The sequence below is a fragment of the Schistocerca gregaria genome, chromosome 8, assembly GCF_023897955.1.
Source record: "Schistocerca gregaria isolate iqSchGreg1 chromosome 8, iqSchGreg1.2, whole genome shotgun sequence".
NCBI lineage: Eukaryota > Metazoa > Arthropoda > Insecta > Orthoptera > Acrididae > Schistocerca > Schistocerca gregaria.
Genome location: NC_064927.1, coordinates 426599385 through 426624896, shown reverse-complemented (window position 1 = coordinate 426624896; position 25512 = coordinate 426599385). Strand labels below are relative to the sequence as shown.

Below are 25512 nucleotides of genomic sequence, written 5' to 3'. Positions count from 1 at the left end.
TACCAACCCCCTTATGAAATGGAAAAGGGATTAAATGAGAAATGAAGTTACGGATCAGTGAGGTGTTTGTCTGTGCTGGAGGGGAGGGTGCAGCGGACAACGACCTGCACGCTGCAGAGGGTCCTGAGGACGGAAAACGCCACAGGTGCGATAGCCGACCGCGGTGCGCTTCCTCTGGCAGCCAGGGGGCGGAAGCGGTCGCATTGCGCTTCTCCACATAACGGCAGATCCGCCGCGCACGATACCCAGTGTCCTGAGCGAAGCGACGCCATGAGGACAGTGGTTCTGCTGAGCGCCGCCGCGGCGCTGCTGGCGCTACCGGCGCAAGTAAACTCTGGTAAGGCGACATCGTCACTCCCGCATTCGCGGTTTCCCTCAGTCTGAGACTCAGGTGCCAACTTGTGAAATTCCTGTTCCCAAAACTTGGCTCTGAGTTGCCGAAACACCTTCTGCTGCCAGTGCTCCACGGGTGTTTACTGGAATCAATCTGAAATTATCAACACATCGTAAATAGCCCAGTTTAAAAACTTTGACATATCCTTCGTTTTCCAGTAGCAGTTGCAGAATTTTTACAGCATAACAAGTTACGCTCTCCCTGGGTATCTAGTCTTACTGTAAAAATTCTGCAACTGGCACTGTAAAATTAAAGATACATAAAAAAATTTAAAATATCAATATAGTTTCAGAATTCTCTCGCGAAAAATATGTCGGCTGTAGTGACAACTTAGATTGTTGACGTAAGATGTCTGGCTAAACAGTGCCTTTGGATAAATATCGACGAACCTCCCTCCCATAATACCGGGTGATCAAAAATCCAGTATAAATTTGAAAACTGAATAAATCATGGAATAATGTAGATAGAGAGGTACCAATTGACACACATGCTTGGAATGACATGGAGGTTTTATTAGAACCAAAGAAATACAAAAGTTCAAAAAATGTCCGACAGGTGGAGCTTCATCTGATTAGAATAGCAGTAATTAGCATAACAAAGTAAGACAAAGCAAAGATGATGTTCTTTACAGGAAATGCTCAATATGTCCACCATCATTCCTCAACAATAGCTGTAGTCGAGGAATAATGTTGTGAACAGCACTGTAAAGCATGTCCGGTGTTATGGTGAGGCATTGGCGTCGGATGTTGTCTTCAGCATCCCTAAGGATGTCGGTCGATCACGATACACTTGCGACTTCAGGTAACCCCAAAGCCAATAATCGCACGGACTGAGGTCTGGGGACATAGGAGGCCAAGCATGACGAAAGAGGCGGCTGATCTCACGATCATCACCAAACGACGCACGCAAGAGAACTTTCACGCGTCTAGCAATTTTTTTTTTTTGTTCTAATAAAACCCCATGTCATTCCAAGCATGTGTGTCAATTTTTACCTCTCTATCTACATTATTCCGTGGTTTATTAAGTTTTCAAATTTATACTGACTTTTTGATCATCCAGTATGTTGATAATATTGGCACATCTTACGAAGATCCAGGATCTGAACCAGTCAAAATTAAGAAAATCATTCGTATAAGAGCTTACGTCAGTGCTAATTTTGTTCTTCTGATTCAAGAGTTGGTAGACCCTATGTCGGAATTCCGTTTTACTACCGTGACTGAAGAAAACGTGCCGAGCTACCATTTCAACGGAGTAGTGATGTTATAGAAAGGCAATTTTCTCGAGACTGGATGTTAACCCTTCAGCCCTGAATTGTTAGATGACTTAATTTTTAAGTTTTATACTTTTCAAGATAACACATTTAAATTAAAAACAGAGTTGCGTTAGACCCCTCCAGTGCGAGTACACGCTTGCAGCTGCAGGGAAAGAAATGCGTTTTAAGTCGAAGGTAGGCTATTCTGCTCAAGGGGAGTAGCGACAGATTTTCGACATTGTCGACAGCTGATTTCTTTTCAAAACGGAAATTGTGGAAAAACTACAGTACTAATGTGATCTTAGATACCTAGAATCACGGTTTTTTTTTCAGGGATTTAGGTACCTGCCACGAAGGTGTCCTTATTGCAGTGCGGTAAGATTAGGATTGTCTTTTGGAGCTGTTGTTCAAACGGTAGCTACTATTATCTGTAGGCAAGCAACTTTAAACGCAACTCGACCATGCATTTTCCAACACATACTCAATCAAGACGCAAGATACAGTTTAGTATCGGCCGTCATAGAGAAATCATGTGCACCTTCCTGCAAATGGCATTTTTTCACATTAGAAGACTACTCAGTAACGTGGTGTTTTCCTTCGAGAACAATCAATGACAATGATCAACAATTGAGGCGTTGAGATCAAAAAGGGGATATGTCACTCAGTTGATGGTCTGAGATACATCGAAAAAATTGTATAATTCTGAATATCGTTATAACCAAACCTTATAGTTAGTCCCGCAGGCTCGTGAGGAAGAATGCAATGTTATACCAACAATCTATAATCATAGGATGAAGGCAACTAATAGAAAATGACTGACACATTCCCTTTTTGAGCCGGCAGCGGTGGCCGTGCGGTTCTAGGCGCTTCAGTCCGGAACCGCGTGACTGCTACGGTCGCAGGTTTGAATCCTGCTTCGGGCATGGATGTGTGTGGTGTGCTTAGGTTAGGTTTAAGTAGTTCTAGGGAACTGATGACCTCAGATGTTAAGACCGATAGTGCTCAGAGCCATTTGAACCAACCCATTTTTTTATTTAAACAACAGTCATTGTACTGAAATATCGACTTAAGTGGCACAGTCTCTCCACTCGGCGTTTTGATATGCCATGGAGTGCAATAATTAAGCTTTCTTGCATACCATAGTTTCCTTGAAGCCAGCTTTAACCTGCACATACAAGTGAATTAGTATGATAAAACAAAAATCTATATAATAGTAGTACTGTAACCCTATTAAATATATGCCTCAGCTATTTGCCTTAAAGATTTTAGAAAACGTGGATTAAAGATGTACATAATTCGGGAACGAAACGGTTAATAAAATAATATTATAGTTGTCATGCCAGTCACCTTATAATAATAATTTGCTGTCCTTCCACGATTGGTAATGGAATTCGGGCTTGGTCTCTTGCTTTTGGAAAGAAGGGAAGAATGTGAGCACTCAAGTACCCACCCAGTCAATCATTGTTGGGCATATTGTTGAATTCTATCAACAATAGTTCCTTCTCAGCAAATGAGGACTTCTCAAAACATTTACGCCGGCATCTGTAAACAGATACGCGTACGCGTATTAACGTATTATTAACTTAGATACTCGGTGAATAACATATTTTTAGCGATTTCCCGTATTACAACTAAAACATAAATTCCAACTTTGCGTTCATGAAAGTAATTTATATTCACATTTTAATACAATGTTTCTACACAATTTGCCTCTGCTACAGAATATTACATTATGTACATAGAATTCAAAAATGACCATTGTATGACTATTTACCTGCAATCTGCACCTGTTTCCCTCTCAGGAACAATGTTTCCCTTCCAGTTGGCATGCTCCAAACCCTTGACCTTCTTTTGTTTAACCACATTCCTCTTCCACAATTCGGGGCGTCTTTTCTTCCTTCTAAATTCATGTAAATCGTCTTCGGACTCGTTTGACGGTTCCGTTACCGAAGCCATTTGGAAATCTCACAGTTGATTACTGCAAACCGCTACATTGCTGCCCTCAAGCCTCACGTTCTTTCGTGCAATATAGGGACTTGTCTCTGTGACAAGTCCTCTTTCTGGACGAAACGTAATTTCAACACTGATTTTGACAGAGAAAAATCACTGAACAGTTCCCATTTTAGAACCAACATCTGCGGAATCGTGTGAAAATACCAACTAAAGTAATAACTCATATACCCCCAAAATGATGACAAGTCCCGTCTCCGATCTCAACGCCTCAATTACTACAAAGAAAAAATTTTAGAAAAGTAAGAACTGTTTATGTGTAAGGGGGATGAAAAAGCTTCCGTTCTAAGGCCGTACATTTCCAAAGTAGGTATGAAAATCAGGGAAAATCTCCGTTTAGCATTGAGGCAATCATCCCAGCGAGGTAACAGATTGAGATATCCGTTTGGTAAAACACCGTTACCTGCTGCGTAAGACGAACGTAACTGCCGGTTGCACATCTCCATCCGATAGGTAATGGAGAACCTTCTGTGCCTTTTCTAAGGCGCTGAAGGGTAGAGATCGTGACTACAGGGCGGTTGCTCCAGTGTCTCTACCTGAGTTTGACTAACTTCTGCGTTACGACATTTGCGATGTGGGGACGTTCGTTATGACGAAGTTTGGCACACCTTTCGACAACGGTGGTTTCGACAGACATACTGGGCCATACTCTTTGTTCAGTCACCAATGGATGTGTACCGACGTTTGTCCTTCGGCAGCAAATAAAAGAGTAGCTTCATGTTGGTACTGCTTGGACGGATTTGGTAATAACGTCACCGTAGTTCACGTTTCCATATTTACACGTCGGAAAGTCACGAATGCCACACTAATTCCTTACCTACATGTGGGCGCTGATAAACCCTTATCTGAGTCGCGCTACGATGCATATACGTGCAGCAACGCCCTCAAACAGTAACTTTTTGATCGCGCCTTATGAGTAGGTATCATTTACTATGTAATAAATTGATTGATCTAGAATTTTTTACAAAGTTTGTATTACCCCTTCGATTCGTGACTGGCTGCCTGTACTATTTGCTATGTCAGAACTACGAGATAACAAAAATGCCGGTTATTCAGGTAGCCATATGTACATAAAAACCATCGTTCTTCTTAATACAAAACAACTATATGTGTCAAGAAATAGCTCTTAGACCGTCTGTAAAGTACCTTAGGTAGGACACAGATTACTGAACTCATTCCAGAACCGCATGTACCACTGTTTTGTAACACTTCCTTTCTTATTGAAGCACTGAAGCACACATTATTGAATAACTGAGTGTTGTACCTAGAAACGAAAATTGTACTTCAGCAAGACAGCTACACTCTTAAATACAATGTTATCTCTATTTACCTGACAAAAACTCGCAGGCCGCGGTGGTCTCACGGTTCTAGGCGCGCAGTCCGGAACCGTGTGACTGCTACGGTTGCAGGTTCGAATCCTGCCTCGGGCATGGATGTGTGTGATGTCCTTAGGTTAGTTAGGTTTAAGAAGTTCTAAGTTCTAGGGGACTAATGACCACAGCAGTTGAGTCCCATAGTGCTCAGAGCCATTTGACAAAAACTAACTGACCTCATAAAAATTTGAGTACAAGTGTCCCGACTTCAGGGAGGAATTGGAAACCGTCCCGCATTACCTACAAAAAACTAAACTCCGTCCGAACAGGCCTTGGAAGGCCCAACGGTATCGACCGGTCGCCGTGTCATCCTCAGCCCACAGGCGTCAATGGATGCGGATATGGAGGGAATGTGGTCAGCACGAGTTTATGAGACCGGAGCCGCTCCTTCTCAGTCAAGTAGCTCCTCAGTTTACCTCACAAGCGCTGAGTGCACCCCGCTTGCCAACAGCGCTCGGCATTGCCGTTTAGCGAAAAAAATACGAGGTTACTGAATATCCGACGAGGTTTGCGACTGGATTCAAGACTTCCTTACAGACAGAAATCAACGAGTCAGTACTGAAGGGAAAAAAATCGACAGATGTAAAGGTAATTTCTGGAGTACCACAAGGAAGTGTGATAGGACCATTAGTCTGTACACGGTACACAAATGATCTATCAGAAAAAGTTGGAAGTTCCTTAAGACTGTTCGCAGGTGATACCATTGTCGAAAGCAAAGTAGGAACGCCAGGAGACAGTATCGATTTTCAGGACGACCTGCAGAAGGCTGATCAATGGTGCAGGCTCTGGCAGTTGACCCTGAACTTCAAATAGGTGTAACATATTGCGCGTACATAGGAAAAAAAAACCACTACTGTAAAACTTCATTATTGATGACAAATTGCTGGAACCAGTATCTGCAATAAAATATCTTGGACTAACTATCTAGAGCGACCTTATAACTATCTATCCCTAAAGTAGAAAACAAATTGCAGGAAAAGTAGATGCCAGACTGAGATCCAGTGGATGAATCCTAAGGAAATGTAACTCATCCACGAAGGGACTGCCTTCCAAAAGGTTTGACCTATTCTTCAGTATTGTTCATCGATGTAGGACCCTTACCAGGTAGGTCTGTTAGAACAGATAGGTAAGATCCAACGAAGAGCGGCGGATTTTGACACGGGATCGTTTAGTCGGCGCGAGACCATTACCGAGATGCTCAACAAACTCCAGTGGCACAGGTTACAAGGGAGGCGTTGTGTCTCACGGAGTACTAATGAAATTCAGAGAGAGAAATTTCGGGGAAGAGTCGGAAAACATATTACTTCCTCCCACATACATCTCGTAAAATGGCCACGACAAGAAAATTGGAGAAATTGGAGCTGCTACGGAGGCTTGCCCTCATTCATTCTTCCCACGCGCCGTTCCCGAGTGGAACAGGGAAGTGATCATCAGTTTGTTGAAACAAAATGCTTCAAATGGCTCTGAGCACTAAGGAACTTAACTTCTGAGGTCATCAGTCCCCTAGAACTTAGAACTACTTAAACCCAACTAACCTAAGGACATCACACACGTCCATGCCCGGGGCAGGATTCGAACCTGCGACCGTAGCGGTCGCGCGGTTCCAGACTGAAATAAACATTTAACTTAATGCGTGTGAAACACCTCGTTGAAAGTCTCTGCACTAGACTCTTTACATCGTTTTGAAAATAGAGAAATTGGCAACTCGACGAACGACTTCACACGCTTCTACTCAGCTATCGTCCAGTATCTGTGCTGTTTGACTTATTCTGCAGCTCTATGAACCATTGCGAGCAGCAACCGTTTTGCTAGCTATCCGATACCAGAGCGCCACTACCTGCAGTTCGCTTAGCAATGTTCGTTCAGAATCTGGTAGAGACGGACCAGCGTTCTCTGCCACTAGCATCTGCACATCAACAAATCGGGTAATGTCTTTCAGTCTGTGGTCCTGGGCACGTCAAAACACGGCAGTTCCTTTCTGTGTTACATCTTCATCGACCCATATTACAGATTCCTTGCTGCCGAGTGGCTCATACTGCTGAATAACTTCCTTGACTTACGGCAGCTGGGCAGTGTCATGTGACCCCAATGCGACCTGTTCTGCTCCGCATGTAGTGCTCCATAGTGACTAGTGTGCATTTTTTAGAGAGTGGCGACATTTTATTCGGTGCGCTTATTTTGGAGTAACACCATGAAGCGATATGAAATGAGACTAACACATGAAACATCTGATGGGTAACGTGAATGGAATATTTAGATTTAAATGATAATTAGTTGAAACCCTCAGCTGCCGACAAGTGTTGTTGATATACCTCGATGGGGACAGCTGAAAATGTGTGCCCCGACCGGAACTCGAACCCGGGATCTCCTGCTTACATGGGACACGCTCTGTCCATCGGAGCCACCGAGGACACAGATGAATAACGCGACTGCAGGGACATATCCCTTGCACGCTTCCCGTGAGACCCACATTCCCAACTCTCCACTGTCTACTTACGTAATGTATCTAATACATATTTGCCCATCCACTCATTACTCGCGCACGCTAAGGTGACGATTCCCGTAAGAGTTCGGGCAACCTGTGCGCATTCGCGCAGACGAAGGTCAATGGCTGGGTAGCCTTTAACTATATATATGAAGAACAAGGTAATAAGGTATATCAACAACACCTGTCGGCTGCTGAGGGTTTCAGCTAATTATCGTTTATTCTAGAGAAACTGATCGGTCATCAATGGTATCTGTTCTTTCGAGAACAGTTACGATCTTCATATATTTAGATTTGTTGTAAGGGTTTCAAGAAAGTACGTTTCGCCTGTAAACAAGAGCACAGGCAAGGTGCTAATGCGAACAATCTGTAGGACTGTGTCTGTGCTTTGAGTCTTTACCAAGAACGCAAGACAACAGACCGTGGAGGGAATTTATCAGGTGGTGCTAAGACATTAATACTTTGCAATAGCTTAATCGAAAGCGTAACAGAGGAGGTTGGCGAACGTAGATAGGAAAGACCGGAAAGAAACCGACATAGTACCCTAGAAACCACCAAATTTTGAGATCCGGTACTCGTGCAAGACTGAGAAACAACCTCTTGAGTGCGAGGTTGCAAGTTCAACCTTCAGTAAAACTCATCTGAAAGTGTCGTGTTAACAATTATGACAGCAAAATATTAGCAGTTAATGACTCACCATGTGCAGAAAATGAGTGTCCAGGAGGTGCAGAGATCAATTATCTATGGAATGTATGTATTACACTTCACAAAACGGACATATCCGACATTCAAGAAACGTTCAAAACAAATTGTCTGCTTGTACCATGAACATCGAATGACAAATTGCGACGGCCGTTGTGGTCGAGCCGTTCTAGGCGCTTCTGTCGGGAGCCGCGCGACCACTGCGGTCGCAGGTTCGAATGCTGCCTCGGGCATGGATGAGTGTGATGTACTTAGGTTAGTTAGGTTTAAGTAGTTCTAAGTTCTAGGGGACTGATGACCTCAGAAGTTATGTCCCATAGTGCTCAGAGCCATTTGAACCATTTTTCAAAAATTGCGCCCAACAGTGATCACAAAGATCGGCACCATCAAGATCGAAGGCGATCTCCTTGGTTCATCTAGGTATTCACTCTTAAAGAGCACACATAGAATCATGTTGGTGTGCCGGGCTGATGAGAACTGATGGAATGTGATGGCAGTCTGTCGTGGAGCTTATCGTCGTTATCCTTTAAGGCGTAGCTGCAGATAGTGCAACGATATGTTTTATAGGTACGGAAAAAGAACAAACATTCATAGACTGAATTCGTCGAGTGGTTCATAAACTGCAATGTTTTCTCTAAAGGAGTACGACTTTTATAAGCAGACCAGGAATCAAGCAAAAGTAAGTTATTTTGACCAACTATTGGCTTGAAGCAGTGCTCGTACCACAGCTGTAGTTCTCTTACGCGTATTTTCCCAGTATTGCCTGCTGTGACGTAAATATTCTCTGCTGCCCTTGCAACAACTCGCACACGAGAAAGAGTCGTAGGGAGCGCAGCAGCCGGACACTGTGACCGAGCGGTTCTAGGCGCTTCAGTCTGCAACCGCGCTGATGCTACGGTCGCAGGTTCGAATCCTGCCACGGGCATGGATGTGTGTGATGTCCTTAGGTTAGTTAGGTTTAAGTAGTAGGGATTTATGACCTCAGATGTTAAGTTCCATTGTGCTTAGAGCCATTTGAACCATTTTTGGAGCGCAACACCTCCAACTTTTCAGAGCACAATGAAAAACTTTACAACCATTTCACCACCTATATTAACAGTCGGGATAATTGTATATGAATGTGCTAAGGCATCGATGTTAGCTGATCTTGATCCAACTCTCTTGGTGCCTCTAATTTCCAGGGTTCCTTTCACATGCGTTTCCTCTCCAAATTCTGTTTGTTAGGTGTTAAAACCAAATTCCTTACTGAACGATCGGATAAGTTTGTTTATCTCGTTATGAATTTTCTGGTCGATTCCGCTGTTTGTTGTGCATCGTATAGTTAACATTTTGTTTGTAATTTCGTTATCTTGTGCTTCCAATTGCGGTGCACTGTTTGAAGCTATGTAAACATCCACTGCTTCCCTTGAAATCACTGTAATCTATACGGCGCAAAATTTGATGTGCTTATCGTAGTAGGTCATTGTCATGCAAATCCTGTAAATTGTATGGAGCATCCTTCAAACGCACAAACAATAGATTCTGTAACAGGTGCGCCTTGTCTTCCTCTGAATATCCGTAGTTTTTCTTATACACTACATGGCATATTGCTGCGGACTTATTCGCAGTCTTTTCATAGTTACTTTTTTACCATGCTGTGAAAAATCATCCACATACGTAATGAGGTTTAGCGTCCGCTCCTTGGGCAACGTTTGCCCTTTATTTGTGGAAAATACTTGTTATAGTTAATGGTTCAAATGGCTCTGAGCACTATGGGACTTAACATCTGTGGTCTTCAGTCCCCTAGAGCTTAGAACTACTTAAACCTAACTGACCTAAGGACATCACACACATCCATGTCCGAGGCAGGATTCGAACCTGCGACTGTAGCAGTCGCGCGGTTCCAGACTGAAGCGCCTAGAACCGCATAGCCACAACGGCCGGCCTGTTATAATTACGCGTGCATCACAACACCTCAGCATGATGCGGAGAATGGAAGTGCTTCCCACACGAAAACGCAAGTAAAAACGAATATAGACGCGAAAACATCGCGACAAACTAAATTACATCCTAGAAGATAGGTCAACACCCAGCAAAAAACTTTCTCATCAACATCGTTTGGTTGTAGATGGCAAGCTACCTGTAGTAACTAAAACACAAGGGATCCAGAAAATTCGTACACACCAAATGTAAAAGTATTTACAAAAAGACACGATCTGTTGTTTGAACTAAACATGCACATAATTTTGTAATCATTTAACAAAAAATGTTCACATTGAGAATAAATAAAAACGAAAACCCACTGATGATGGCACAGTGGTGCCGAAACGTGTTTGGGTACTGAGAAAAAGCGGTGTTTTGCATAACTGGCGGAGCTCACATCCACCAAGTCCTTTACTACGTTTCACTGGAGACGGGTTTTGTGGCAACCTGTCCGACAGGGGTGATGAACTACACGGTTCGACGCCGGCTTTAGTATCATTTTCACTTGTAACGGACGTACCGTCATCATTGTATTCCTCAAGTATATTGCCCACACACTCGAACCTATACGACATCAAATTTTCCACTGACTCGTCTTGCAGAAACGCTAATATTTCATCTGCTACTTATTTCTCTGCGAAATTCCCTGGGCTCGTCCCTAACGAATGTCAAATTCGGCACCTATTGTTGTAGATATAATGCACAATTTGCTTTGTCAATCGTTGACAATGCTCTGTTTTGTATCAAGACAACTAGCACTGCAGCTCTGTTGTGAGTTGCTCGTCGACTAAGCAGTTCAAATACGGTACACAGCCTCATGCTGTGCTCACCATAGGATACATCCAGTCCCGCCACCTGATCCCATTAGCAGCCAAAATGCAGCCACTATGGTATGTCTCGCTGAGTACCATGGGAATGAAATGCAGTATGTATGGATGCGGAGAGAGATATATAAACAGACGAAACATGGTAGAAAATGACTTATTTTAGTACGATATACTCTGCACCGTGCACTGTAGAGTAGCCAGTGAAGCACTCGTATTGACGTAGATTTTACAGATTAAAGTACATAAAAATGTATCAGAGACATCAGGATAACGACGAAGACTGTAACAGAATTTGCAAACAGTAGAATGTAACAATAATTATCTCAAAATAATAATGATTTAGAAAATAAGCAGAGTCAAGACAAGAGACAAAGTAAAAGACGGATCAAATTCCGATAAAAGTAAACTGAAATACTTGGGTAAGTCAAATGAAAATTTTAAATTTGTAATAACAAATCGAAATTTCGCGCCGTTATCCTATAAGTTGGTAAGCTTGCTACAAACAGCTAGCAGAATGGCCTGTAGGTGGCAGCATAGTGCAGATACACTCATACCGTCGCAGTATCAGTATGAAGATGGCCGCCCCACTTGAGACTTGCACCAGGGAAGAAAAGCATTATGTTATTAGGTTATTTCGTGGTGAAGGTGTGAAACCTATTGAAATTCATCGGCGAATGAAGGTTCAATACGGTGATGCATGTTTGTCATAGCAGCAAGTCTACGAATGGAGTAGGAAGTTCGCAAATGGTGTGACTTCAGTGGAAGATACTCCTCGTCCAGGTCAGGCACAACGAGTTGTGACTCCACAGAACATTGCAGCAGTTGAAGCCATAGTGGAGGAAAACCGCCGAGTGACACTGAATGACATTGCAGCATGTTTACAGATTAGTCATGGATCTTAACACTACATTGTGCACGATGTGCTCTAGTTTCAAGAAGTGTCTGCAGGATGGGTGCCACGGCAGCTGACTCCTCAAATGAGAGAACGACGTGTTGATGCTTGTGAAGAACTTCTTCGGGGCTTTGAACGAGAAGGTGATAGCTTTCTTGCAAGAATCGTTACTGGGGAGGAAACCTGGGTTCACTTCCACCAACCGGAAACGAAGAGAGAAAGCAAGGAATGGCGCCATTCCTCACTACCAAAACCAAAGAAGTTTCGAACAGAACCATCAGCAGGAAAGATTATGCTGACTCGCTTTTGGGACAAAAAAGGCTTCATTTTGGAGCATTACATGCCTAGAGGGACCACTGTCACCAGTGCATCATACACAGATCTCCTAAAAAATCATCTGCAGCCTGCAATCAAATCAAAGCGACGTCGATTGCTGTCGTCAGCAGGTGTCCGTTTGCAGCATGACAATGCAAGACCCCACACTGCCTGTACAGCAGTTGCAACAATCACAGGCCTGCATTTTGAGAGTCTTCCTCATCCACCATACACACCAGACCTTGCCCCAAGTGATTTCCATATTTCTGGACCACTCAAAGACGCAATTGGAGGAAAGACGTTCCGTTCTGATGAAGAGGTACCCCACGAGGTGCATGAGTGGTTGCGCGGACTACCAAAAGAATTTTTTTTCTAAAGGAATTTATGCACTTTGTAAGCCCTGCAGGACTTGCATTGAGCTTGGGGGAGATTATGTTGAAAAGTGATACAGCTTTGTACCACTTACGGACAGTAAATAATATTTTTAAAAAATATTTAAGTTTTTCATTTGACTCACCCTCGTACGAACTCGGATTTTACAAATATGGGGACAGAGTCAGCCGCCATTTTGGTAAAGGACGTATCTCAAGCTGTGCGCGTAGACTTCCGCGAACGTTGTCACAGTTAATAAAATTCTTCTGGATGTGTGACTGCATTGTCAATGTTTAAAATTCACCGACTTTGTCGCAGGGTGTTTCTACTAACTGCAGAATGAGAGAAGCTTAGGTTCCTAGTGCTGGTGGAAGAGGGTGTTACCGCAATCCAATATAATACTGAGGTGAGGAGAAGAGGTACTAAACGACGTGTATTGGTATTTGCATTTTTTTTAAACGCCGATAAAGAACGTCTTACACCGCTCATCATCTTCAATACCGTATCAGTCACCGGTAACAGATTCTTCCGTCAGAATGTAGGAACCAAAACTTCCGCAGCCATTTGGAACAGTGACCGCAACGTCGAAGAATTTTGTTGACTGCGACAACGGCTCTTCAGGAAAACCCTATTTAGAAAGACCAGGTTGAGATTTATCATCTTCATCATTAGTCGCTTTAAAAATTACAGAGTATTGTGACCTCATTCCTTCATTCATTTACTAAGTAACTGAATCTCCGGCTGGAAGTCTCCATCCATAATTATCGTCAGCTGTCATACAACGTAACGTGAAGGACTAGGCTTGTAATCTTTGCTCGATCCCACCATCTACATGCTACTCTTCCTCGTGGTCTTCCGCATTCCATTTGTATATGAATATTACTTATTTATTTATTGCTTATTTAGTCTGACCAGTTTAGGGCCTTAAGGCTCTCTCTGACATCTGGCCAGGGACAAAACATGCCAAAGATTTCACAAAAAGTTCACAGTAATGATACTCAAAATTATATTAACAATGACAATAGTGAGTTGACACCGACAATAATAATGATGATGATAATAGTAATTATAACAGTGAATGGCATAAGAAATTTTATAAGTTATTTTAGTAGATTTGAGTATATGATTAGAGTTATCAGGAGTGAAAACAATGTGTGAAGTAGAAGATTGAGATGACAGTGACATTAGAATATAGGAAACAATAAAATATAAGTAGAGAACTGCGGAAAGGAGGGGGGTAGACGAAATCTACGAGACTAAGCTGCGATTCTGAGTATGGGATAGATGGCTATTTTGATAGAAGGTGGGCAATTAGCTGTCTTTTGAAAATTGGAAGGGATTTGGTCTCTCTGATATTTTGTGGAAGACTGTTCCAGTTACGGATACGGTGAATGATTTAGAGAATGTGGCAGTATTATGTGCTGGTACAGAGAGAATTTTACTGTATTGCGAGCGGGTGTTTCTGCTGTGCTGTTCAGATAGTAGTGTAAAACTCGACGATATTAATCCTTGTCTTCACTTAAGAGTCACCCCACTGGCTAACTTCATAGTGGAACTAAATTTGTGAAATTATCGTAACATGCGTAAGTTACTTCTGAGCTTATCTTCAAGGTACATATTATCCGTTGTTAGAGCACATTATAAATTACTGTTAATATTTTTGTGGCGTACAGAAAACATCAGCTAGTGGAAAGCCAAAGATCTCAAACGCATTTATGAGGGAGCAAAACCTTGCACTAGACGAAAATGCATACCGCCGCCAGACAACAAAACGTAAGGAGTTGGGCTTAACGAAGATATTACAGTTTCTGTATTCGTGACAAGTTTATTTTCTATGTCCACTGCCTATTTTGATCGTTATACAGTCTGAATTTTAAGAGTCCCTTGACATGACAGCTCACGCATCTTAGTAGTTGCCACACGCGCTGTCAGCGATGAATCGTATTTAGCATCTAATCGTGGGTTTTCAGTTAGTGTCCATGAAGCTAGTGCTCACACCATGGCCTTTGGTTTCCTGTAACTGTTATCTTGTTGAGATTGCCAGGCGACGGTGTAGTTCCATGTAAGCTGGCGAGGCTTCCGACACGTAATTCGTACTTCCTCCTTTTCTTCCTACGACAACTTCCCTCTCCGAAACCACCGTACAGGAAGAGAGGCTTGGAAATACTTTATCAGCTTCTAAATAATGCAAACTTTCACAAGGGAGGACATTTTATTCTTCTTTCCGCACCTAATAATAAAGGGGCAATTGTTACTACAATATTCACGTTTCACAATATTTGAATGTTACCTGAATTATTTCTCACGATGCTCAGGTTAGGAATACTATTTTCATATCTTCGTCGTCTTTCATGCATGGATTACTCAGCTGCATGTTCCGCTGAAGTCCGCCACTCCCCTCTCCGACCTTTGTCCGTTCTTATTTTCGAATTATAGTACAAGATTATCTTGGGAGGTCTTCCACCCTTCAGTCTACTCACGTGTCGTTGCCACCTACACTTGTATTCAGTTATTTCCCCATTAACGTACATTCATTCCTTTCTAATTAGATATCTTGTTGCACAGTCTTTAACTCCACTCAAGAATCTTGTCTGTGTTAGGCTGTCTTTTTCCTTTTATTTTTCCATCTCTTGCTTCCTCACAACAGTCATAGTATCGTTATAGTTATAGGGTTCCTTGAGATGATTTGTGTAAGATGAATTAATTATTTAATTTTTTGTATATTCCTGGATTTTTAGTTATGCATACTGTTTATTGTTCCACAAATTGCTTGAAAAACACAGCCTGACAAAAAAATAGGTATACAGATGGCCAGGAGGAAGCGAAATGTAAGTTTCAGAATGGAGAGGGTATGTGGTGTTACTTCAGTGATTACAAAATCGAGTCAAACATACCGGACGGCCTGAATCCACTTATCGGTATTACGAAGTACACCCTCTTGCATGGATGCATACACTGATTCGGTTGTCTCAATCAATTGTGTCCTCATCTGAGACAAGCTCGCCCACAATCCTAATTCTTCCTTGATACTGCTTCTGCGATGGTGTTGACGTTTGAGCTAATCCTGGGGTCCTGGATTCGATTCCCGGCCGGGTTGGGTATTTTCTCTGCCTGGGGACTGGGTGTTTGTGTTGTCCTCATCATTTCATCATCATAATTCGTGAAAGTCGCTAGTTTGGACTGTGTAAAGATTGGGACTTTGTAAGGGCGCTGCAGAACGCTCAGTTGAGCTCCCCAAGAACCAAACATCCTCCACCCTCATGAGCTGACCTCATACACGTTCTGTCGGGACCACGGAGGGGATCTTGCAGGTCACGGAATTACCTCAACATCAGACAGTTCATCCAGGTACGTGCCGTGTGTAGGCGAGCAATGTTCTGTACAAAAGTGGGATCACGATACTTTCGTGTCAGACGTAACGTATATGCCCTTGACGAATCATTGTGCCGAAAGAATTCCCTCATTCACTAGCACCCGTGACCTGAAGTCAAACGCGATGCCTCCTCACAACATGACGTCTGATGCAATACCACTGTGCGTTACAAAACACTGGAAGAATGAGACTTCTTCTCAGGTCAACGCTATACTCACTGATGATGGACACGCGGAGTAGTTCAAACAGTGATTAATTGCTAACCGCAATGTGACAACATTCATCAGCAGTCCACGCTTCTTCGTCATAGCAGCACTCTCATGGTTGGTTGGCTGAGTTGTGGGAGAGGACCAAACAACAAGGTAATCACACCTATCGGATTAGGTAAGGATGGGGAAGGAAGTCAGCCGTGCCCTTTAAAAGGAAACATCCCGACATTTGCCTTAAGCGATTTGGGGAAATCACAGAAAACATAAATCAGGGGTGCCGGATGCGGGTATGAACCGCCGCCCTCCCGAATACGAGTCCATCACCACTACGCCAGCTCGCTTGGTAGCATCATTCTAAGTGCAAGCGTTTGTGTTATGGTGTTAACGGCAGGCTACACATGGGACGGCCATTCCCTAATCAAACTGCTGGAATCCTCTGCCCAATGGTGTGGGACTACAAAGAGTGTTGCAAGGAGTCTGTTATTAGACACCGGTGGTAGGAGGAGATGTGAAAGAGCTCCATTGTGGAAATGGAGAGATCCTCCCTTGTGATGGTCTGACATGGACGATAGGAACCTTGATGATGAATATTCGTGCACTTACATTCACAAGCCACCCAATATCGGACAACTGTCATATCTGAATGCCCCACAAATGCGAACATTGTACAAGGCCACCGACTGGCCAAATGGAGCTCCACAATAAGCCCCATTCAAACTCTGTCGGGTGCTGATGTCGCTGTCCCACTCGAGATAACGCCGTTTCCGTGTCCTCCGACGACGTTCAGGCCCCTGATATTCCCTGCTAGGGCTGGTAACAGCACAAAACACAAATAACACTAAAGCACTCTGATGGTGTTCTATCTGCCAAAGGGAATGACAACTGTAATCATTAACATACCCACCAATGGTGTATACATGCACGAAGTGACATGTCTTCTGGCTGCTTCACTTCTTGTCAGTCTACATGTAGTTTTTCTCCTACATCGTTATCATATAATACAGGTGCAAAGGGTATAAGTGCAGATATTTCTGTTGGTGACTGCGGACAGTATACTGAGTAACATTACATTAGTATTTACAACATTTGCAGACTGATAATGATAGCTGTTGCGAGCTGTATGTTTTTAGGTTTGGTAGTACCCCCAAGTACATATGGCAAGAGCATGCCATTAACGCCAATTTTCCCCTTAGCAGCAGGTCAGGTGTTGCAGTGTGAATGGGGTTATTCTATACTGACTGGCGTAGTCCACTTAGTGGTGCAGTAACAACCATGCAGAAAACATCAGCTCTTAAAGTTTGTGACGTGTTTGTGAAAAGAATGTTCGAGGCAGAGAAAACACAATCGTCACACTGATGTGTGTACATATTAAGGTACCCACACAAAAATATCTGCACTTATGCATGGTCCACCCTTTACATGGTGCCACAGCCAATGTATGTAAAATGTGACATCTCTTCAACTATTGTGTTGTTTGTTAGCATCCAAAGCTGTATTAATATTTATCAACAAAGACCATCAATTTCGTCTAATGTAATGAGATTTTAAGACTGTATTCTGTACCGATTTCGCTTGGCCATAATACTCAAGGCTAGAAGTTATCTTCAGTTTCTTGTATTATTACTTATCTTGATTTCCTCAATAACTACTTGATTAGCACTTATAAAGGAATCATCAATGAAAATGACTGATTTTTATCTCATCTGTCTCTTTCTTCAGTGTTCTTTATCGCTATTTTTATTTCATGAATTAAGCTTTCGATTGCCCTTATGATCAGTGGCCTGTAGCACTGTTACTCATTGTGCCAATAGTTTATTTCGATTATATACCCAAAAATGTATACAACAATGTGGGTTTAAAGATTAAATGTTCTTCTTCTCTCTATGAGTCGTTTTATTATAAGAAAACAATGGAAGAAAGTACTTTGCAAAATCAATTTTCTTGGAGAACTCACTCAGTAAGAACTGTTGTTCTGTTATTTAGGATTTCTGACTAGATCTTGTACACAGGGTACAGCAGACTACAGCTCTGCGTGTACGACGTTTGGTTCTATTGTCCTTTTCGAATAAAGAGATAACTTCCACAGTCTTCGACAGGTTTACGATTTATCACCCTTTCATGCAACTGCATATTCAACATTTTAATGTTGTACGATGTATTTAACATTTTTATATTAACTCATCATCAGTTATTTTGTACTGTATATTTAACGGTGGATGAATTTCATAGTTGTCGTTTATTATACCGGAAGAAGATCTGGGTCAAACACCGTTAGATTAGTGCTTTTGCACACGACTCACTTTTTCCTTTCCGTTCGTTTTACTTCTTTTCACCTTCCCCGTTGTCAGCAGCACACTGACAGGTCTGCGGGCTGTCTCATAACTTAAAGTCGTTCTTCTGGTGTACGACATTTGCTTCAGCTACCTGCAGTTCTACAGCGATCTTCCAGTATTGCCAACTTACGCAGTTCTAGCATGTCGTTCTTTGGTGAACAGAAGTATGTCTGTCGTGGGCTTGTTTATTTCTTCGATTTGTGAGTCTGTTTGTGCGGTAGGAGCGTTGTGTGTTGTGTATTAGTCGTATTTTGGTGTAATTTGTTGGTGTGGTGACATAAAATTGTTTTTTCAGTTTGTTTTTAGATTGACGAATACTTAGGATGTACACCCATGCTCATAAATTAAGGACAATGCTGGTACATGGTGAAACAACGCTCTGGTGGGTGGTTTGCAGGTTTAAATCACCTCGGGGTATGACCATGCGGTGCATTGGTCCGGTGGTCGTTACAGAGTGGCGCTGGCAGCAGTCCGCATACCCAGAGGTGTGTTGGTGCATGTCAGGGTATGGTGCAGCGAGTAAGTTTGCAGACGTTTTCAGACGTGCTAATGGTGACTGTGTGTTGAAAATGGCTCAAAGAATACATATTGATGACGTTATGAGGGGTAGAATACTAGGGCGCCTGGAGGCTGGTCAAACACAGCAGGTCGTATTACGGGCCCTCCGTGTGCCAAAAAGTGTGATCTCAAGATTATGACAACGATTCCAGTTGACAGGAAACGTGTCCAGTCGCTAAAGTACGTGACGTCCACAGTGCACAACAGCACAAGAAGGCCGATATCTCACCATCAGTGCCGGCAGACGGCCACGGAGTACTGCAGGTAGCCTTGCTTGAGACCTTACCGAAGCCACTGGAACAGTTCTCTCCAGACACACAGTCTACACAAGACGGAACAGACATGATTTATTCGTCTGGAGACGTGCAAGGTACATTCCACTGACCCCTGGTCACAGGAGAGTTCGTAAAGCCTGGTGTCAAGAACACAGTACATGGTCATTGGAACAGTGGTCTCATGTTATGTTCACGGACGAGTCCAGGTATAACTTGAACAGTGATTCTCGCCGGGTTTTCATCTGGCATGAACCAGATTGGTGCACGTACATATCTGCATGTCTTTGACAAATGAACTGTAACAGGTCAGGCGTATCGAGACGCCATTTTGCACCAGTATGTCCTCCTTTGCAGTGGTGCAGTGGATCCCACCTTCCTCCTGATGGATGATAACGCAGGGCCCCACCGAACTGCAGTCGTGGAAGAGTACCTTGATACAGAAAATATCAGGCGAATGGAGTGGCCTGCCTGTTCTCCAGACCTAAACCCCATCGAGCACGTCTGGGATGCTCTCCGTCGGCGTACCGCTGCCCGTCTTCAAACCCCTACGAAACACTGGTGCAAGAAGAGGAGGCTATACCCCAGCAGCTGTTCGACCACCTGATCCAGAGTATGCCAACCCGTTGTGCGGCTTGTGTAGGGTGCATGGTGATCATATCCCATATTGATGTCGGGGTACATGAGCAGGAAACAGTGGCGTTTTGTAGCACAAGTGTTTCGGGACGGTTTTCTCAACTTATCACCAATACTGTGGACTTACAGATCTGTGTCGTGTGTGTTCCCTATGTGCTTATACTATTAGCGCCAGTTTTGTGTATTGCCACGTTGTGTGGCACCACATCTGCAATTATCCTTAATTTATGAGCATGAGTGTATTTAGTTTTTGTATGTCAGTCGATTGCTTCGTCGTATGTCGGTCTAAACATTTTGAGTTTGGTAATGTCTGTCAGGCCATTACGTACATGTCTCTGTCCCGCTATGGCTCTGTGAATATGGAAGTTAATTGGGATGGTACCCAGTTTTCTCAGTTTTTGACTGTTGTTTACCTTGGCCACAAAAATTGTCTTTGACTACTGAACGGTTAGTATTGTACCTCCAGGAAACACGTACGAAGGTGTAGTTTCTTACGATATTTTTCTCATCGGTTACCTCCTCTTCAAAAGCGGTTCTAGTGCACGTCTTCTATTCTGTGCCATGCTACATTTCATCGATGCTGAACTGCTTATTATCTTATAAAATGCACCATCTTACTGGACGCATGCCATCCATTTGAAACGGTTTTCTTCGGTCCACGTCTTTCGCAACAATACAGCCTGTCAGAACCATTGGTAACATCATTCTTGCATGTGCAGTCCTAAGAAGTTTCCCGATTATTCGATGCCTTGTGGGCTGTAGCAAATTACTTGTGTCTTAATCCGTTATAGCGCTACAGAGTGGTTTAAAGATTGGCCGGTACCGTGTGTAATTACTAGTTCCTCAGGCCTGTTTTGTGACGAAATGATTTTCTTTTCCCATGGTGATTCTTTCCCGTAAAATTGTTTCAGAGAAAGTCGACAAAGAAAAGTGGACAATATAAAAACTTAAAAGGATAAATCCGTTTTAATGTGTGAGATACTCGAAGTGATAGACATTTCCATGGGATGCAACATAGAGAGGATGAATTTATTTATTTATATATTTATGATCTTGGAAAGAGAATACGTAAACACCTATCTTGTAGAGTATGATGATTATATAAAGTTGATCGTGGGTAAAGCAGATGCCAGACTGAGATTCATTGGAAGAATCCTAAGGAAATGTAATCCGAAAACAAAGGAAGTTGGTTACAGTACGCTTGTTCGCCCACTACTTGAATACTGCTCAGCAGTGTGAGATCCGTACCAGATAGGGTTGATAGAAGAGATAGAGAAGATCCAACGGAGAGCAGCGCGCTTCGTTACAGGACCATTTAGTAATCGCGAAAGCGTTACGGAGATGATAGATAAACTCCCGTGGAAGACTCTGCAGGAGAGACGCTCAGTAGCTCGGTACGGGCTTTTGTTAAAGTTTCAAGAACATACCTTCACCGAAGAGTCAAGCAGTATATTGCTCCCTCCTACGTATATCTCGCGAAGAGACCATGAGGATAAAATCAGAGAAATTAGAGCCCACACAGAAGCATACCGACAATCCTCCTTTCCACCAACAATACGAGATTGGAATAGAAGGGAGAACCAATAGAGGTACTCAGGGTACCCTCCGCCACTCACCGTCAGGTGGCTTGCGGCGTATGGATGCATATGTAGATGTAGATGTACGTTTATAGCTAACACTATAGCGTGTGTTGAAATGTGCCTTCAAGTTCGAGAAACTTACGTCAAAGTAAGAAATCCTTCAACAACGCGGCATTTAAAGATGCGAGTAATCCAAAAGTTTCGCGTAGAGATTTTGCGTCATGAAAGAATACTCCAACAGCGATGGGAATGTTACTCATTATCCGAGTAGCTGCTACTAAAACAATTTATTTCAATGTTAAGTAATTAAGTTACCTGTTCTCCCATCGCTGAACGTTTGACCAATGCATGATGAATGGCTCACGACATTGTTCAATACACTTTTGACCATGAGATTTTCGTGAAATGCCTACACCATGGAAAAAGTTAATGCGGTCGGCTCACACAAAGACCGGTCCTTTCTGTAATGAGTGAATAATTTACGAAAAGGATAAAATGGGGCTCTAATCGTTTAATCACTTAACTGTAGCGGTTGCAACCCTTTTGAAAACAGCTATCTGCAAAATAATAGTTTACCGTTTAGGTTAGTTAAAGTCATATAAAAAATGACTGCTTAGAATATAAATAAGACGCTTCTAAGAAATTTAACTCAGTAATTTTTCAAATAAATTTATTGCATGAGCGACACTTAACACAAGTTCACCAACCAAGAAGAGGACAGAGAATCTAGTGACACAAATCTTGTCCTGACAGAAGAATTACAGAAGCAGTTCTTTAAAAGATAAATGATAGAAGAAGCAAGTAACATCTTAGACTGCAGAAACTAGTTGAGAAATGTATTATTTCAGTGTGGTGTTTGGGTTGAGTATAATTAGAAGGGTATTAGCAGTAGTAGTTAGTAATAACAAGCTATACTAATGAATTTAATTAATATATATGTGAAATAAATCATATAAGTAATATATATGTGAAATGTTCTTGGGCTTCCATCTGGGTGCTTCGACGTCCGCGATGTTTCGACTAGTGTCGCTCCCAACACCTGCTGGAGAAGTGCAGAGATTGAGCGAGTCTCCCATACACACACCCCATCGGCGGACATCTCTCCCTATCTCTTTCCCCAGGCGCCGAGTGCTGAAAGCTATGGTGGGGGCCGCGGATTGTCGTTCGACTCTCGGTGCATTCAATGCCACCCAGACTCTAGTAGCGTCAACTGCTGCTTGCGTTCTTGGTAAAGATGCTAGTGCACGGTTCCATGGCGAACTTATTTGTTATCTCTCGTTCATGTTGACGAGACTGTCAGTTTATTCTTTAATGATGCTCTCTCAAAAGGGACGGCCGATGTGGCGAGCCGTTCTAGGCGCTTCAGTCTGGAACCGCGCGACCGCTACGGTCGCAGGTTCGAATCCTACCTCGGGCATGGATGTGTGTGATGTCCTTAGGTTAGTTAGGTTTAAGTAGTTCTAAGTTCTAGGGGAATGACGACATCAGATGTTAAGACCCATAGTGCTCAGAGCCATTTGAACCTTTTTTTTTCTCTCTCTCTCTCGAAAGCCACTAGCTCGACGCAACCTTTTTTTTTTCTTCAAATTGGAAAGCACGTCAGTCATTGAGGCTGTGTTCTGCCACTACAGATTTGTTTTTATGTCCCAGATGTGCGCATCTAATGCGCTCCATGCACGGTTGTGAGATGTAGGGCTTTGCTCATTGTGCCGGCGCCCATACACAGGACATTTGCAGCTGTAATTCGTGACACTCGACGAAACGTCGAGGAATTTCGATGCAGTCACCTGAATGGAATCCTGAGAAGGATTCATCACAAGTTATATAGTTCTGTAATCTAGTTAATATTCTGGTAATTTCTCAATAAGTAACGTTACTTTTGAATGATAACAAATTATATAGTAAAAGAAACGTGCGACTTCAGTAGAGAAGGAATCAAATAGAGAGAAAAAGTTGAAGAAGTACACTGCTGAGGTGAAGAGCAAGAAATAAAGTAGGCACATGAGGTGGAAGAAGGAAAACATCTATACAGGATGGTCGATTGATCGTGACAGGGCCAAATATCTCACGAAATAAGCATCAAACGAAAAAACTACAAAGAACGAAACTTGTCTATCTTGAAGGGGGAAACGAGCTGGCGCTATTGTTGGCTCCCTAGATGGCGCTGCCATAGGTCAAACGGATATAAACTGCGTTTTTTTAAAAATAGGAACCCCCATTTTTATTGCATATTCGTGTAGTACGTAAAGAAATATGAATATTTTAGTTAGGCCACTTTTTTCGCTTTGTGATAGATGGCGCCGCAATAGTCACAAACATATGGCTCATAAATTTAAACGAACAGTTGGTAACAGGTAGGTTTTTTAAATTAAAATACAGAACGTAGGTACGTTTGAAAATTTTATTTCGGTTGTTCCAATGCGATACATGTACCTTTGTGAACTTATCATTTCTGAGAACGCATGCTCTTACAGCGTGATTACCTGTAAATACCACATTACTGCAATAAATGCTCAAAATGATGTCCGTCAACCACAATGCATTTGGCAATGCGTGTAACGACATTCCTCTCAACGAGTAGTTCAATTTCCCCCACAGAAAGAAATCCGGAGACGTCAGATCCGGTGAACGTGCAGGCCATGGTATGGTGCTTCGAAGACCATTTCACCTGTCATGAAATATGCTATTTAATACCGCTTCAAGCGCACGCGAGCTATGTGCCGGACGTCCATCATGTTCGAAGTACATCGCCATTCTGTCATGCAGTGAAACATCTTGTAGTAACATCGGTAGAACATTATGTAGGAAACAGCATACATTGCACCATTTAGATTGCCATCGATAAAATGGGGGCCAATTATCCTTCCTCCCATAATGCCGCGCCATAAATTAACCCACCTCGGTCACTGATGTTCCACTTGTCGCAGCCATAGTGGATTTTCCGTTGCCCAATAGTGCATATAATGCCGGTTCACGTTACCGCTGTTGGTGAATGACGCTTCGACGCTAAATAGAACGCGTGCAAAAAATCTGTTATCGTCCCGTAATTTCTCTTGTACCCAGTGGCAGAACTGTACACGACGTTCAAAGTCGTCGCCATGCGATTCCTGGTGCATAGGAATATGGTACGGGTGCAATCGACGTTGATGTAGCATTCTCAACACCGACGTTTTGAGATTTTCGATTCTCGCGCAATTTGTCTGCTACAGGCGTGTGGATTAGCCGCGACAGCAGATAAAGCACCTACTTGGGCATCGTCATTTTTTGTAGGTCGTGGTTGACGTTTCACATGGCTGAACACTTCTCGTTTCCTTAAATAACGTATCTACCGGTGAATTGTCCGGACACTTGGATGATGTCGTCCAGCAACGTACATAGCACACGCCCGTTGGGCATTTTGATCACAATAGCCATACATAAACTCGATATCGACCTTTTCTGCAATTGGTAAACGGTCCATTTTAACACGGGTGATGTATTACGAAGCAAATACCGTCCGCACTGGCGGATACGTGATACCACGTACTTATACTTTTGTGACTATTACAGCACCATCTATCACAAAGCGAAAAAAGTGGTCCAGCTGAAACATTCATATTTCTTTACGTACTGCATGAATATGTAATAAAAAAGGGGGGTTCCTATTATAAAAAACGCAGTTGATATCAGTTTGACCTATGACAGCGCCATCTAGCGGGCCAACCATAGCGTCATCTGGTTGTCCCCTTCAAGCTAGACGAGTTTCGTTCTTTGTAGTTTTTTCGTTTGATGCTTATTTCGTGAGATATTTGACCCGGTCACTATCAATGGACCACCCTGTATGATGAGGAGAGCTGTGGTCGTGTTGATAATATGACAGAAATGCAGGTTCGCTGTTTAACAAAACGCAGACAGCTGGAACATAACCGTAGGGAAGCTATGCCTATGGTGATTGGAAACTGCTCAATTCTCAACTGAACACAGAGTG

At 42.8% G+C, this 25512-nt stretch overlaps 1 protein-coding gene across 1 annotated transcript in view; it reads left to right on the top strand.

Annotated features, from left to right (window-relative positions):
• The first annotated feature begins 249 nt into the window (after nucleotides 1-249).
• The window catches only part of LOC126284165 (dentin sialophosphoprotein-like), a 90518-nt gene continuing 65255 nt past the window's right edge, over nucleotides 250-25512 (top strand). The window contains exon 1 of the mRNA XM_049982892.1: nucleotides 250-337. Coding sequence (XP_049838849.1) covers nucleotides 271-337 — 67 coding nt within the window. The 5' untranslated portion in view covers nucleotides 250-270. The remainder of the gene's footprint in view (nucleotides 338-25512) is intronic.